This window comes from Camellia sinensis, chromosome 11 (assembly GCF_055761805.1).
Source record: "Camellia sinensis isolate YWXY chromosome 11, ASM5576180v1, whole genome shotgun sequence".
Taxonomy (NCBI): domain Eukaryota; kingdom Viridiplantae; phylum Streptophyta; class Magnoliopsida; order Ericales; family Theaceae; genus Camellia; species Camellia sinensis.
In genome coordinates, this window is record NC_138971.1 from 109,462,103 (window position 1) to 109,479,320 (window position 17,218).

At 36.1% G+C, this 17,218-nt stretch overlaps 1 protein-coding gene across 2 annotated transcripts; it reads right to left on the reverse strand.

The window, feature by feature from the left end:
• Positions 1-454: 454 nt before the first annotated feature.
• On the reverse strand, positions 455-13,116 carry SHW1 (short hypocotyl in white light1). 2 transcript variants are annotated; one of them, XM_082894468.1, is made up of 5 exons: positions 13,050-13,116; positions 12,643-12,909; positions 12,346-12,567; positions 1,939-2,004; positions 455-855 (listed from the first exon to the last, which is right to left on the reverse strand). In XM_082894468.1, the coding sequence occupies exons 2-5, from the start codon at positions 12,817-12,819 to the stop codon at positions 712-714; spliced, it is 609 nt and encodes a 202-aa protein (XP_082750594.1). In that variant the 5' UTR covers positions 12,820-12,909; positions 13,050-13,116; the 3' UTR covers positions 455-711. The 2 variants fall into 2 exon arrangements, with proteins under 2 accessions (XP_082750594.1, XP_028073441.2); XM_028217640.2 differs by lacking the exon at positions 13,050-13,116 and having other exon boundaries at positions 12,643-12,934.
• Positions 13,117-17,218: the final 4,102 nt, after the last annotated feature.

Sequence of the window (17,218 nt, forward strand, 5' to 3'; positions counted from 1 at the left end):
AGTTTGTTGAAATATGAAATGGTCGACTTAACGTCGCCTTCCCTTAAGTAATGCATCTACATTAATTATGATCGAACAGTGAGACCCAACTTTTGCAAAATATTAGCACGGCTCTTCATCTATGTAACAAAACAAGGCAATTTTTGAACTTTGATGTGACTGTTAGTCTCCCCAAAACATTGAAAATGAAAGATGCATTATAAAAAATCAGCAAACAATTTGACATCTGCATTTATGCTGTGTTTGGATGGAGGATTTGGGAAGGGATTTGAAAATGAAAAGAGAAAAAGTGTGTGAAACTATGTGAAATATAGACATGATTTATTCACATTTTACTTACTTTTTCCATTTCCCCTTCCAAATCCCTCACCAAATCCCCCAACCAAACACAACATTAGTGAATATTTAGAAATCCATCCTTTGATAATGTTGGAACTAGCCCACAAGTAAGGAGTAGAAAGGCCAAACCATCACATGGGATTTGTTTCATTCCATTTCCAAAGCCCTTTAAATAAAAATTAAAAAAATTAAAAAAAAAACTAATGCCATTCTTTTTCGGATGTAAAATCCTTAATATCACGAAGCTAGCATGCAAGCTAAAGAATGTCATCACTCAAAATTTACAACACTATACAAGCTCAAAGTAGTAATAGTAGTGTTTCAAAAAGCTACTACACAATCGTAAAGATGAATGGAGAAAGCTCCAGAGAGTTAAGTTACTGGTTGTGTTCTTCCATAGGAAGTTCCATTTTGGTTGAAATTATTCCCACTCGATTGAAAGTAGGCCATAGCAGCCCAAATCACACGTAGGAGTAGGATTACCACGAATACAGTGCCTCCGATGGTGCACGCCACCTACAAACCACATTCATCACCATGTAATAGCTCAGTTCTCTTGCTTTGTTTTAACCCACCAATATGCTACTAATAAGAAATGAAACCATCAATATTAAAATATATAAGGATGCTATATAATTTTGAAATTTTGTAAGCTAATAACTTTTCCCAAGCACCGAAAAAAAATAAAATAAAAAAATAAAAATAAAAATAAAAATTTGTAAGCTAATGTGGATTCACTCAACTTTTAAAGATTTTTGTACGTGTTAATAGAACAGACAAAAATATTAAAACTCAAAGAATGTATTACCATAATTGAAAAAGTAGGCCACTTTCAATCATATCTTTGCATAACAAAATAAAAGGGACAATTATAAAAAAAATAAAAAATACCCAATGTTTGACCATTATGACAAAATAAACCTTGAGTTTTTAATTTTGTCAATTTAAACCTTAATCTTTTGATTTGTTTTCAATCTAAACCGTTTATCTATTTTCGTAACTAAAATCGATGACAAAAATAGTATTTTAGTCATTCAACTCAATGTATACATAAAATGTCTAAAATATCTATTTTTATTAAGTTTAATGACTAAAATATTCACTTTTCCGTTGATTTTACTTAACAAAAATAGACAAATAGTTCAGATTGAAAATAAATCAAAAGTCCAAAGTTTAAATTGACAAAATTAAAAATTTTGGGTTTATTTTGTTACAAATGACAAACCCTGAGTTTTTTTCCCCCTTAAATAATAAATAAAAAATAAAAAATAGGAAAAGAAGCATAGGAAGCCATTACAGTTTTTATGATGGAGATTGTTTTAAAGTAAGAAAAATGAACAAGACATAATATCATAAGAGATTTCCCTAGTGATCTCAAATTCATGTATATGTGCAGTGTCTTACTTGGAACAGCAACCAGAATCTCCAATTTTTTTCCCCCTTTCTTCTTCTCTTTGTTTTTCTCTTTTATTTTCCAGTTTAGTTGTTTTTACAATAACCTAGCCCTCAAACAACCCACCTTCTCCCCTAGGGAAAATAAAATTCAAACTCTACCAGTAGTTTAAGAAAGACCTAATGGACCTAAAGGCAGAGCAATACCTCAAGAAGGGCCTTCAGGATAGAAAGTGAAGCCAAAAGAAGTACCCCGTCAACTGCAAAAGAGACCTGTATTCCCCAAATGGAGAGAGAAGGTGAGAGAGAGACAATTGACTAGCTAGTTAAAACAGCCAACAAAAACAAATCATAATTTTGTATTGCTAAAAGCAGCATGAAATCCACTCATTTTTTTAAAAAAAAAATAAAAAATAAAATAAAATAAACCTTTACAGGAAAGGAACAACATGGTAAAGGCAGGTTACATTATTAACAAGTAAAAGCCATGATTCATCTCAAGCAGTTACTGTTAGTCTAGCAAAACAATAAACACGAAATTGACCACAAATATCGCGATAACAATGATAAGAAATAATAATATAGATAGACAAAATAAGAGTAGAGAACAATAGTTGTGTGAGTTTGGGAATTGTGTTGTCATTGCCCTAAAATTGCTTTTCCTTCCCTCATTAAGGTACAACCGGAGTGAAGCAGTTCCAAGATAGAAATTAGTTTACTCACAACATCTCTCATCCAATCTCCATGACCACAAGGAAGCTTGAACCAGGTCATGAACCAAAGTTGCCCAAAACAATATATAAAAACATATAAAATGTAGAGAACTCTCTCTAGAACCTTTCATTTTGAAATCACCTTTCTTCTATTTCTCCCTTTAGAAAACCATATATATATATATATAAGTCTTTTTTGAGTCAAACCACTTAATACCACAATTAGGAATAATAATACTAATAACTATTAAAATGGTTTTTTGGAATTACACACATTATGTATAAGATTTATATTTGTAATAATGGTGAATATAATAAATGTATTAAATATAATATTACTTTTTTATTAAAACAACCTAACAGTTACAAACATCATGAAAGCTGGTTTGATCTCACAAAAAACTGCCTGTGCACGATGCAATTTTACATCTAGATAATCATGAACAATTTCGAACAAGACCCAAAGTAGTAACAGATTGCATGAATGCCATTATGAAAGTATATTCAAGGAAACTATGTGAAGGGTGGTGTGTTTTCAAGGAAACAACCATCTCATAAACATGTCTCATTGATAAAACTCTCATTAGCACTTGCATGATTTTATGATTGAAGGTATTGGCCCATACTTCCAAGGCACCATGTATCATGATAAACACACTGCCAGAATCAAGCCCATTAGTTTTGTGAAATAGCGTCTGCCTCCGTTAGATTCATAATTTTAAAATCTCCATGCGGAAGTCTTATTTTGGTTAAATTGGAGTCATCCAATTTTCACCTATGGAAATATCAAGTCACTGCAGTTCTTCATGCATATGATCTTCTCAAGTTTGTTAATGGAACAAATCCATGTCCAAAGAGATATCTCAGAGATGACAGTGGCAAGTTAACTAATAGTGAGAATTCTGAATTTCATCAATGGAATATTACAGATCAAGCTTTGTTGAACTTGCTTTGGTTGTTGGACAACATAATTCTCGAGGTGTTTGGAGTTTACTTGAATGAAGATTCTCATCTTCATCAAGAACTCGGGTTCTCAATCTCAAGACTGAACTTGGGAACATCAGAAAAGGTTCAGAATTAATAAATCAGTACTTTCAATGCATCAAGGAGTTGTGTTAAACTCTCCGTTGTTTTTGTTGTTATTGATGATCAAGAATTATTTGCAGTAGGTACAAGCTTGATCAGGGGAGCGGGTGTTTCAGTTTAGAAGAGCCTTATATGAATGGGAGTCCCAGGAGGTCTTGAGATTATCTACTCTTACTGATATTGCGCCTGCAATTCAGAACAACCAGTCTCACAGCTGTGCGGATAGCCTCAGCCTCTTCCTCAGGTGTGTACTTTGTGGCCTCTGCTTATAAAGCTGAAGAGGATTACCTTGGTCCCAAGCTCATTACTAGTAGGTTGGTGTGGATTAAGCACATTCCTCCAAAAGTTCAATTTTTTGGATGGTTGGCATGGAAGAATAGGGTTAAGACTGTTGAGTATCTGCATAGAATTGGTATCCTTCAAGGTAATGAACCTGACATGTGTGTTTTGTAAGGCAGATTGCGAAACTTTGAATCATGTGCTGATCTTCTGCCCTTTCTCCTGGCAAGTTTGGATGGATATACTTAGCTGGTGGGATGTTTAAGGAGCTTTGCCAGGTTCAGTTGAAGAGGTGCTTCATTGGTGGTCTGGGGGTTGTGTTCAGAAGGAGAAGCTGATCTGAAGTGCTTCCCCTTTATCTGTGCTTTGGTCCTTGTGGAAGCTAAGGAATGACTGTCTGTTCAGGGACTCTACCCATGTTGTGAAAGGCGCGCCTAGGCGCAAGGCGCATCGAGTCGCAGCCTGTGCACCTGAACTGGTGCCAGGCGAGGCGAGTTGAAGAAGCCGTGCGCCTTAGGCGCGACTGGAAGCAGGCGAGAGAGGCGCAAGGCTCGCGCCTAGGTGGATTGATGATTTACGCCCTAATTTTGATCTAACGGCTGTGGTGGTGTGTGTTCGAATGACTCTAACACAGAGGATTACAACTTATATACAATACGACTTCGACTGAAATGAAATAAGACTGAAACGAAATCCCTAACCTAATCTATGTCAACTTCGATTCAACTTCCTCTCTCGACTTCGATTCGACTTGGACTTCCTCTCTCGACTTGGACTTGGACTGGCTGGGCTACGACTTCGACTTCGTCTTCCTCTCTCGACTTCCAGGTCTGTGTCGTTTTTTTTTTTTTCTTCGACTTCGATCGTCTCTCTCTTTCGCTGATTCTGCTCTGCTCTGTTTTTTTTTTTTTATTATTATTATGCCTTTGAGTCTTTGTTAAAAAAAAATAATAATAAATAAATAAATAGAATAATTTAAACAAAAAAAAAAAACAAATTACATTAATTAGAATAATTTTAAAAAAAAAAATAGACACATTACATTATTTTCTAAATTTAATAAACACATTACATTACATTAAAAAAATAATTTTCCATTAATTAAACTCCAAACTTACAAACTTTTGCCATAAAAGTCCTTAGCCTAACGTGTAGTTCATCGGGTTGTGAACGAAATTGGAGTGTATTTGAACATGTGAGTATTTAACATTCTAACTAATTTTTTGTTCAATTCAAATATTTTTTATTCTCATTATATAGAATTTAATATCTTTTTAATACTTGCAACTTCATAGCAAGAAAAGAAATAGATTGGAGTAACAACGTCTCAATGATTTAGTGTTTGTCAAATATAATAGAACATTGAGATTTAGGTATGACATGCGCAACACTCTTGATCACATATCTTTGCAAAATATTGATGAAAGCAATGAGTGGTTGCTTGGGAGGATGGATGGAGAATCAGATGAAGATAATGAGCCTGTGTTTGATGATGATGATGGCTTGACGTGGGCCACTGTTGCTAGAGCTTCTGGAGTAGAAGAAAGTAGCCATGCAAGTAGAGCAACAAGTTCACGCTTAAAGGCACAACCGAGGATATCTAAATCATCAAGATTAACTCCACTTCAATTAATAGATGAAGAGGAAGCGGGCTCAGATGACACAGAGGAGGAAGATGTTGAGGGATACAAATCAACTGATGGAGAAGAAGATGATAGTTTGCTTGCCATTGATGTTGAGGATGATGATTGACTGACCGACCTAACCTACCATTTCTTTTGATGTTGATGTTTTTAAGTGTTAAGACATATTAGTATATGTTGGATATTTATGTTTTGGATGTTTAGTGTTTATGTTTATGTTTTTGGATGTTTGAAATGTTATGTAATATGTACTTTCATGACTTTGAGAATTATTCTATATTTTGCCTTGAATGTTGATTACCTTTTATTTTTAAAAAAATTGTCTTAGTACTATGAATGATTAGTCTATGTTAATTTTGCTATTTTTTACTAAGACTGTGCGCCTTACTTCAATAAAGCCCGCGCCTCACCTTGCGCCTTGCGCCTAGGCCCCGAGAGACCTTCAGCACCTTAGTGCGCCTTGAGCTTTTAAAAACACTGGACTCTACTCCCAATTTGGCTGAGGTCTGTGAGTTAATCAAGATCAGAATTGCTATGTGGGTTAATCTGAAGTTCAAAGAGTATCATTTCACAATCAATGACTTTGTGTTTAATTCAGGCATGTCAGAGCCTGCCTTGGGCATAGGGTGGTGGTGGCTGTCTAGATTGATTTTCTTTGGCTGACAGTTGTGGGTGTCAATTCTTGCTATGGAATTTACTGTGTTGTGTCTGTTGGTTGGTTGCTCACCAACCTTGAGGTGTGCTAGCAGATGATTTTGCTAGTTCTACGCTGCCAACTTGGTTGGGATTATAGAGCTAGTTGTGATGCTTTTTGCACCCTCCCTTTTTTATTGATGTATCTCTTTTGATTATTATCAATAAAGTTTCTTTTGTTTGTTCAAAAAAATTGATGATGAGGGATTACTTCATATAGCTTTGAAAGGGCTACCTATCAAATATAAGGCATTCTGTTCTTCAAATTATCGTTATCGTTTTAACAATCAAGGTTGTTGTTAAAACTTTACCATCACCTACTCCACCTACTACACCTACCACCACCTACTACCACCTACTACACACCTACCACTACCACCTACTACCACCTACTCCACTACATCTCCTATATAAGGAGCCCCTCACCATTTGTAATATACAATACATCAATCAATCAATAATACAATTCTCTATTTCTCTTTATACATTAAATTATCTACATGGTATCAGAGCGGGTTTAGAACCTAATATTTTCGCTTCACCGGCGGGCGGCAACCTCACCTTAGCCGTCCGCCGGACCTCAACCTAGTCCGCAAAAAATTTCCTACACATACCTTGAAATTTCTTCTAGTCCACCACCTTCACGCCCAACTCCTTCGAGTTGCTGTCCTCGACTCACCCAGTCAACCTATTGCCACCAATTTTCTTCCTTGAAGCTTCCTCTTTTCTTCGCACTCTGTTTCACTCTCATTCTCTCCCGAAACTTGCCAGTGGATTCCAGAGCTACACTCCTTGATGTCTCAGCTTCGATCCAGAAAACTACAGAGCTCAGCACAAGGATTACAAGTTACTGACCTTAGCTCGACTTGAGCGTAACTCAGCCCGTGTGAAATCGCTCCAGACCAGGTTAGATCTGGCGATTCGCGGCATTACTCAGTCGGCTCAGTGGAAAGCAACTTTCTCTCCAACCAAACAGCGGCAACCTCGTCGAAAGCCATCATCGTCGTCGTCTAATCCGACTGTAATTTCTGGGCCGACTCGCATAGTCTATAGAGAAGCCCTAAACGAGTCTTCGGAGTCGGATCTCAACCTTCCCTTCTGGCAACTTGAAGGGACTCCAACTCTTCCTGCGTTTGGGTGTCTCGGAAAATATGCCAGAGGCCAGAGCTTGCTGTAACCACAGTTCAAATTCTTCCTCTTCATCTGTCATTTCAGTATCCAAATCCCATGGATACCTGCTTGAGTTGGATCTCTGAGTTTTCTCCAGCCCAACCATGTTTACATGGAAACTAGGCCGATGAGTATTCGACCTACAGAGGAGCTTCAGAAACAAGCTACTGTGAGATCCTCTGTGCTGGAAGTACTGCTGGAGATTACAAAATTTTGTGATCTTTATCTCATGGAAAGAGTTCTCGATGATAAAAGTAAAAAAAAAAAAAAAAACAAAACAAAACAAAACAAAAAAAAAAAGGTTCTCCTAGCTTTAGAAGATGCTAGGGTTTTTACATCTGGTGGCTTGGTCACAGATAAGGTTCTCTTTTGTGGCACAGAAAATGGTCGGACTTCTTTTGTTCGGCAACTGGAGCCAGACTGGCATCTTTAATCAAACCCATATCCACCACCCACGTTATTTCACACTTTTCTTTTATTTTAATCTATATATATATATATATATTTTTTTTATTATCATATATTTCCACTACTACTTTTCTTTTATTTTATTTTTTCTCACTTTACTTTTTCCATCACCCATGTGACCCATTCTACAAAAATATTTCTTTTGCAGGGGCACTACCCCCAACCTGCACTCTTTTTCCTTGAAATCTCATCATCATTTTATTTTCTTTTATTTTACCACCATCATCATATTTTATCATCATTATTATGTCTCCCCTACCCGTATCAATTTCTATCCACCACCATTCTTTTCTTTATCACACGATTGCTTAATATATTATTATTATTATTATTATTATTATTATTCTTCTTCTCATTAAAATAAAATAAAAAAAAATATAAAATAAAATAAAAAAAAAAACAAAAAATTCCACACACCATTGCTGTTTTTCACAAATCCGTGTGATAAAGATTTGCACACCAAACCATATTTTATTCATCTCAGGGATCAACCCCGATCACAATTTTACACAAAAAAAAAAAAAAAAAAAACAACCAACAACAAAACAACCACATCCACCGGCGGGATTTTTCTTCTCCACTCTGCCGCCGGTCTCTTCTTCTTGCCTCCGTCCTAGGCGGCCCTTGACAGTGTTGCCTCCGTGTTTCCCACTCCACTGGGCACGATCACTCCACCCTGCTCCTCCACTACAGCATATGGCGGACCTCCAAATCGGAACATAGCGGTGGCCTTCCGCTTCAGCTCATTGTTTTCTGCCTTTAGCACACTTATCTCTGCTCGCGCATCCTTATACATGCGCTGGAGCAGAGCCAGTTGGGCGTTTACCTGCTGCACCTCATTTGTCCTACTCTGCAGCCGGTGTGACAAGTTTGTGACCGCAGTCATGGTTTCCACGCATGACTTCAAAGTATACTGATTGGCCTCAATATCAGTTTGCACCGCCATTTTTTGCTCCACAGACCGCATCGGAAAGTTCAACGGAGCAAAACCAGAGGTGTTTGGTTGAGGTTCACTGGCCACCGCACTGGTTATCTCTCTTGTTGACTCGTTGAGGTCGGGAAAGAGAGTGAGTAGACCACGGGACGAAGAGGCCATTTTCTGGGTAGCTGAACGGGAAGAAGAGGCCATTGTTCAGATGTTTCAGAATGCAAATATTCAGATATTTCAGAATGAAAATGTTCAGCGGTTTCAGACTGGTTTGCACAGCCTCCGCCTCAACCTTGGTTTAAATAGCCAGGGCCGATCCGCGCATCGCGCGCCACTTGACGCCAGACGACAAGACTCAGTAAACTGTCCCGACACTGATTCCGGTTAGCTCCTTCAGGGGTCCGACAAGACTCTGTAAACTGTCCCGACATTGATTCCGGTTAGCTCCTTCAAGGGTCCGACAAGACTCAGTAAACTGTCCCAACATTGATTCCGGTTCGCTCCTTCAAAGGGTCCGACAAGACTCTGTAAACTGTCCCGACATTGATTCCGGTTAGTTTCTACAAGGGTCTAGCAAGACTCCGTAAACTGTCACAACAACTGTCACAACATTGTCTGCTACAACGGTCCGACATGACCCCATAAACTGTCTTCTACATCGGTCCAACACGAGCCAGTGTCTTCTACATCGGTCTGCCATAACCATACAGTCTTCTACAACGGTCTGACACGACCATACAGTGTCTCCTATCCATTTTTTATTTTTCAGATTATTTTCTTGTTTTGTTACTCTCTCCAAACTCAAGTTAGTTAGTTCCTATCCCCCTTGAGTTTGCGGGGGGCTGTTAAAACTTTACCATCACCTACTCCACCTACCACCACCTAGTACCACCTACTACACACCTACCACTACCACCTACTACCACCTACTCCACTACATCTCCTATATAAGGAGCCCCTCACCATTTGTAATATACAATACATCAATCAATCAATAATACAATTCTCTATTTCTCTTTATACATTAAATTATCTACAGTTGTAGAAGATCTCAATCCTCAAATTTCAATCAAGGTATAATAACTGAGGCCGAGTGAGATTTGCTTCCTCTTCTCATTATGACAACAATCAAGGAGGTATTTCATCTCAATATAGGCCCATCTCTACACATCTAGATCAAACACTTTTCACAACGATTCCAAACCTGTTTGTCAAATATATTTTGAACATACAGCCTTGGATTGCTATCATAGGACGAACTATGCCCATTAAGATAGAACTCCTCCAGCCAAACTCTCTGCTATAGCATCAGTTTCCAACAACAGATCTCATGCACATGCTCCAAACAATAATTAGCTCACAGACATTGGGGCAACTAACCACATTACATCTGATATGTCAAACCTCTCTCTTGGCCATGAGTTTATTACAGGCACTGACAGAGTCTCTATTGGAAAAGGTCAGGACTTGCCAGACAATATTCTCAAAGTTCCTCTTATTTCATACAATCTACTTTTTTTCATAAACTATGTAAAGGTATTATTTTTCCTTTTATTTTGATGATCATCACTTTACTATTCAGAACAAGATTACAGAGAAAGTCCAAGGGCCTGAGTAAAGATAGACTTTATCCCCTCAATGCTTGTCATCCATCTTTTCCCGCACAGTCCTCATCTTCTACTACAATTGTTACTGCCAATATTGGTATCAGTAGGACTCCTATTGTTCGAACACCCCTATATTTCTATTCATATTGTTTCTTTGTCTGCAACAACTATTGATTTTGTATTGTGTGAACATTGCCTTCATGGCAAAATGTCACAACTTCCATCTAAGAATTCATACACTAGAGCTAGTACTCCTTTGCAACCCATTCATAGTGATGTATGGGTACTGCCCTAATTACTTCCATTGATGGCTATAGGTATTATGTTTCATTTGTTGATGACTATAGCAGAGTCACTCAGATTTTTCCATTAAAACATAAATATGGAAATTTTCTTTTTATCATTTTAAAGCTTATGAAGAAATTTTTCTCTAATGCCCATTTATGTGCCCATTAGTTTGAGGGGATGTTAAACCAAAACTGTATTGATAGAATAGTGATAACTGGATTTGTAGTTATAACTAAATCTAGGCCAGCTGTCATAGTTACTAGAGGGATCATTACACAGAGTGTAGGGGTTGTTGTGTAGAGCTTGTTTCTCTATATATAGGGACGGTTGAGATTGTATTCTGATGATGAAATCAAATAATGTATAGCTTACGGTTTTCTTTTGATTGATTCACATTCTTCTTCTTTTCACTCTATTCTGTCTTGCAGTCTTATCAAATCTTTCATAAACTACCACAGCCCCCTTACACTGGAAATATAAAATTAATAGCACACCCTGGCATTCGGTATACTTCTGTTGTTTCACTCAGCCCCTATGCTCTTGAAATAAAATTTCATTTTCTAAATGTATTTGACCCAGAGTAAATTCATATCCAGGCAAAACTAAATTCCATCTTCCAATTGTAGATCAGGATGAAAATCCTTTTTCATCAATTAATTTATTCATTTTGAATTCATTACTCTAAGGCCTTGTTTGATTAGGAGGATTTTAATAGTGAAGGGATTAACAATCCATGGGATTAATGTAGAATTAGTTATCCAGCTGGATTAGTGGGATAAACAATTCCCTCATATCCATGTTTATTTTGCAATGAATATGGAAATATATAATCCCAATTATATGTTTGTGTTCCATTATTAGTTGTAAAATTAAAAAATCCACCAATTTTGTTGGATAAAATGTCCATCAATATCTAATCAGAATAACACTAAATTGCAACCAAACATTAGAATGTAAGTTACATGGATTAATAATCCTAATGCAATGCCAAAATTTGCCTAATCAAACAAACCCTAAATGAAGGTGTGTATCCCTCTATTGGCTCTCAAAAGGGATATTTATGAATGTTTACCCTCGCACAATCCATCCTTAAAAGGGTATACTTCAATGAATATACTGTACGGAATTTGGAGGGCGGAAATGCAAAGGAGGCCTAAAAACAAATTTCCCCTTTTTGATTATTTCATGTAAAGATTCAGACTCACTCATAAGCCTTCACAAAAATTAAAATGATTTCAAATATAATGGGTAAGAACCACAATAGATGAGAACAATTCAAATATAATATAAATGTGCTTACAAACCAAATTCCAATTAGAGACTTACATGTAAGTTTTTAATAGGTAAACTTATTATTCAATAAGTCTTATAATAATTAATAATGTTTTTCATAAAATACTATTAAAAAAAGTCACTAATTATTAATTTTCAGCGACAGTTTAAAAATTGTTACAAAAAATGTCACTAATTATAAGTTTTAGAGACAATTTAAAAATATTGTCACAAAAAGACACTAATTTTCAACTTTCAGTAACATTAAAAAATTCGTATAAGAAAAACGTCATTAATTATAAGTTTTAACATAATTTATAAAAGTTCTGGCCAAAAAAATCAATAATTGTTAATTTTTAACAACATACGTAAAAAATAGTCACAAAAAATTATTTTTATCACCACATTCAATATTCAAGAAGCTAGAGACAATACGCTCAGAAAGAGAGAGAGAGTAGAAAGTATACCAGCTGAGGAGGAATGACAGCAGGCAAGACAGAACGAGAGGCCTTTCGAACACGCTTGGAGAGCTTCTTAAACATGCTTTGGAGAAACCTGAATAGCAAATCGAGACTGCTCTCCGTATCATCATCTTCATCGCTCTCTTCTTCTTCTTCGCCGATCACATTGTCATTATTATACGAGAAAGCTTCATCAATTTCCTCCAATTCTTCTTCACCAATCGAACCCTTCAATTGAGAACTAACATAAATCTAGGTCGCTTCCAAAATTAACAGAAAAATATGAATACTAGGGAGAGTAACCTTTGAGCGATGAGTGCTGATAAGCCTCGAGTTTCCATTGAACCTGGTTCTGAAGAAGTGGTGACGAAGAACTAGTGATTGAGGAGGGAACGAGAGAGGCCGAGAGGGTGAGATGGTGTTGCGAAGATTGGTACATGTGAGGCTGATGTAGGGCGATACTGTCGCAGCTCCCGCCATTCGATTAGGAAGAAGATTCGAGAGTTGGGAGTATCAAGCCCCAACTGAGGGAGTTAGGAGCAATGCCAAAGAAAAGGGAGTTATGATGTGCTGCACCAAATAATTTCAATTTTATCCTCAAAAAATTTTAAAATCATATCAATTTATTCCTTGCCCTCAAATTTAAAAAGAAAAAATAAATAAAAAATTAAATTTTGACATCAAATTTTAAAAGAAGTATACAAACTCACCATCGCTTCCTCTCTCTCATCATTCCCTGAATTATTCAATCCCTCTACTACCCTTCCCTGTCATCTTCCCCTGTCATCTTCCACAAACTTCTCTGCAAGTCCTCCATTATGTGGATCATTTTTGAGTTCGAATCATCCAAGGGTCATTGTAGGTTTTTTTGTTAGTTAGGCCTCGCTTGGGAACAGGTTAATTTAGTAACTTTTTGACTATTTTGTTAAAAAAATAGGTAAAAAAAACTTATATGTTTGGGATGATTTTTTGGCTAATTACGAAAAGATGTGCAAAAAGTAGAGAGAAAAGAGAATCTTTGACTTTTTTGTATGAGTTGTTGGCTTTTTGACTAAAAATGTAACTTTTTGACTTTTTGACTAAAAAGGTAAGTCCCTGAAGGACTCTGGATACCCAATTATCTCAACAAAAAATAAAATAAAATAAGAAGAAAAAGCTTGAGAGATAGAAAAATAAAAACATCTCTTAGGGATATGTTATTGCAGCCATGATTTGATATTGTCTTGTACCTTGATGTTTTTCTATTGTCCTATAATCTTCGTTCCCTTTATATTTTTAATAAAATTCTCTTTCACTGATAAAAAAAATTGAAAAAAAAACTAATTCACTTCATTGCAATCCATTCTTCCTTTATATTTTAATATTTTTCTCTCTTTTTTATTTGCTATTCATTAGTCCTAACAATTTAATCACGCATACGGTTTGACTCGTTTTAACTGATTCCTTGTCAAATTCTCACTCATAAATTTATCTAGTAATAAGTGTATGCACTACAACAAATTAAAACTTTAATGATAAAATTAAAGGACAAAATCACTTTTTATGGACGAAATATGTTTGCTGTAAAAAAATGTCATGATTATATTTTTAGTGATGAAATTGGATATTTAGTGATGAAAGGATCAAATTATTTTATCTTTAAATGTCAGGGTTGTAAAAATGGACCTGAAGCTAGCTCAGCCCGAGACTCTTAGGTCATACATTTCTAGGTCTGATTTGATTAGCCCAACCCAAGGCCCAATGGTCACTTGTAGTAGCAAAATAAAAAAAAAAATGATAAAAAAAAAAAAAAAGTCAAGCCCAAGGCCATGCTTGTAGCATCCTGTACTTCGTAGTATAATAGAATTATATTTGATTCTTTGATTATCATAATTGAGTACCTTCATAGTCGATATTTGAGCCTTGGTTGAGATGTTACCATAGTGGTTGGGCAAGATTAGATCAAAAAACTCCAAATTCAAATAGTTATTATTGAGTAGTCTTCACTCTTTTATCATTTTCTCTCTCCACACTTGGAATCTTAATCTTAGGATAGAACCATTGGAAAGCTTACTGTCGGGATTTTAAGTTGGACATAAGAATGACCCTAAATAGAGTCTGGACGAGAGAGCTATACCCGTTTGAAGTTTGCGAATCTGTGATGTGTGCATAGTTCACTTGAGTGCAAGTTTCACCACTAGAACGGTCCATAGACCATTCCAACCCTGTTTTTCAAAATTCTCTGAGATATTGCAAGTCTTGATTCATCGTTTGAGCCCCACTTTCGACCGTTTGAACAGTCTGTTCGAGACAGTATAGATACTGAGAGATTCCATTCATTGCTCGAGCGCAGATTTGATCACTCAAGGGGTCTGTTCGAGACCAAATCTTTAAAAGTCATTTTTTTAAACAGATCTTTAAAAGTCATTTTTTGGGTCAAATCTTTTCATTTTTCACTCTCTCTTCGCTCCTTTTCCACTATTTTTGAGCTTCCCAGCTCTTTACCTTTGATTTCATCTATTTCTAAACATCTTTGACCCCTAGTTCTATATACCAAAACGTAGAACATGACAAGAGCTTCCTTTTAATCTGAACTGATCGTGTTTTCATCGAAGTTAAATTTCCAAACTTTCTTCTCTTTTTGCTTGAGATAGGGATTCTTTTGCTCATTTTTAATACCTCTTTATAGATAGACATGTGGTAGTTTTTATTGCATTTAAAAATATGTTTGTTAAGGGATTTTTCAAAAGCATGAAAGGAGATTTGGGGTTTGCGTTTTGAGAGTTGGAATTGTGTGATTGTTAGTTGATTTAGTATGTTCGGAGGTAGTTAATCATGTATATGTTGATTGTGGAGAAAAGCCCAAATTTGTTATTAAGGGTTTAATATTATAAAAATGAGTAAAGTTGGATGAAATGTGAGTTATACGTTATGTGAATGAATTAGTGCGTTGGTTGGTAAAGACAAATTAATTTTGTTTGGTTGGTTATTGTTGTGTTGTGCTGGTAAGTTGTTGTGTAGAACAATTTGGATATTGTTAAAGAAGCAGGGAATTTGGTTAAGGGTTAGAAATGTTGAGGATTTGGAATAACGGGTTTGATTTTGGAAACAAAATGAGGTGTGTGTCACTTTTGTGAAACAAAAGGGAAAAATGGTTGGTTATGAAATGATTTTATTGAAAATGTTAATGTTTGGAATTGTGGAACTTGTTGTGGAATTTAGTTCATAAGGGTCTTGTATCTAATTGTTAGAGGTTTTGTCCTTGGCCATCGGCGGAGGATGACATTGTTGTTGTTGAATAAATTATGTGTATGTATTGTACTAGCGTAATATTTATGTGCCTAGCTTGTTGTGATATTGTTTGGAGGTCCGTTTCTTTCTAGTTAAGTGGGTAAAATGTGGTGCCTTGACAGAGGTTCCTCTTCCTTCCGGTTTGCGCCCCTAAAGTGTGACCTTGGGGTCGTTTCCCCTCCAGGTGAAGCCGATAAAGCATTTTGTGTTATATGGTTGTTGCATTTGCCATTCGTGCTGTAGGCCGGTGAAAATGGAAGTATGTATTACTCTCGATTATAAATGTTTAGAAATATATGTCTTGGTATAATGTTGTAGGTGTTCCTTGCCCTTGGTTTGAGGGCCATGGAAGGTAGTAGATGTATTGATGGGTAAATGTGTACAGTGTGTCGGAATGTAAGATTGGGTTATAACTAGTTGTGAAAACGTGTTTTTAAAACAAGTGTTGGGATGAAATTCATTTAACTCCTAGTAGAAGGGTAAAGATTGAGGGAAATGCTGTGATGAAATGCTTTTGAACTAAAATGGAAAGATAGAAAGAGAGTTCGAGGTTTGTACATGTTGTGTGTTAAAGTGGATGACTTTGGGAAAATGTAAGGATATAAGTATATTTTGGGTATTAGACTGTCACATTACTTATATTGTATTGTCATGGTGTATTCATGATCATAGCTAGCTGTTTGTTGTTATTGTTTAGGATCATGTTGGGACCTCTACTAGACTTTATGTTCATCTCATGTTGCTCATCATTTTTCAGGTGCAAGTTGAGAAGTGGTTCAAGATCGGCGATATTCTTTAATTGTTGGCCACAGAGCCTTATATTTGTTGGCGGAACGCCATTATTGTAAAAGGGTTAAACCCTTAATTTTTATGTAAAGATTAAGCCTACAAACATTTTGTTTAAATGAAATTTATGTTGTATTCAATATATGTACATTGAGAGGACTTTCTTTTATTTATGGATGTAATGTTTGTATATTTCTACGTGTTATTAATGAAAATGGGTTAGTTTACTAGATATGGTAATGTTAATCAGGTAATAAAAAGTGGGGCATGACAATGCTCGAAGCCCAAATACCCTTGGGCGGCCTTGGGCCTAGATTTTTGGGAATTGGGCCAACCCAACCCAACACGATTAGCAAAAGCCCAAGCGGGCCTAGGTCGAGACGGGCCAAGACTAAGGTCAAACGGCTCAAGCTAGGCCGAATTTACATTCCTACTTGAAGTGCATATATTAGCGACATTTTTACAATTTTGTTGCTAAAAGTCCTCTTTTTTTGACTTTTCGAGACAACCTTTTAGCCACTATCCTCATGACGACAGAATTTGATCTCCAAATATTTTTACAATTTTTTTTTTCACTTTTTGGAACAAAAATCTAATTTCTAAAATTCATATATTGTAGTGATGGTTGTCGTTAAAGAACCATTCATCGTGGATTTAGGCAATACACTAGTCATAGAAGACTGGGTAAAAGTACTTATACTCTTGGAATTGGAAATTATTAGACGAATTCTCAATCACTCTAACTCACCATTAATAAGAAAATAAGGTTAGAATTTTGAACAAAAAAGGACCACGAACGAAACTATAGAGATCAAAGTGAATC

Excerpts from the sequence above, each read along its gene's own strand:
- SHW1 (XM_082894468.1), bottom strand. The coding sequence starts at position 12,819 with ATGGCGGGAGCTGCGACAGTATCGCCCTACATCAGCCTCACATGTACC. Across the intron at positions 12,568-12,642 it reads TCAGCACTCATCGCTCAAAG|GGTTCGATTGGTGAAGAAGA; the intron begins GTTACTCTCCCT and ends TCTCAATTGAAG. Across the intron at positions 856-1,938 it reads TCCTGAAGGCCCTTCTTGAG|GTGGCGTGCACCATCGGAGG; the intron begins GTATTGCTCTGC and ends TGTGGTTTGTAG.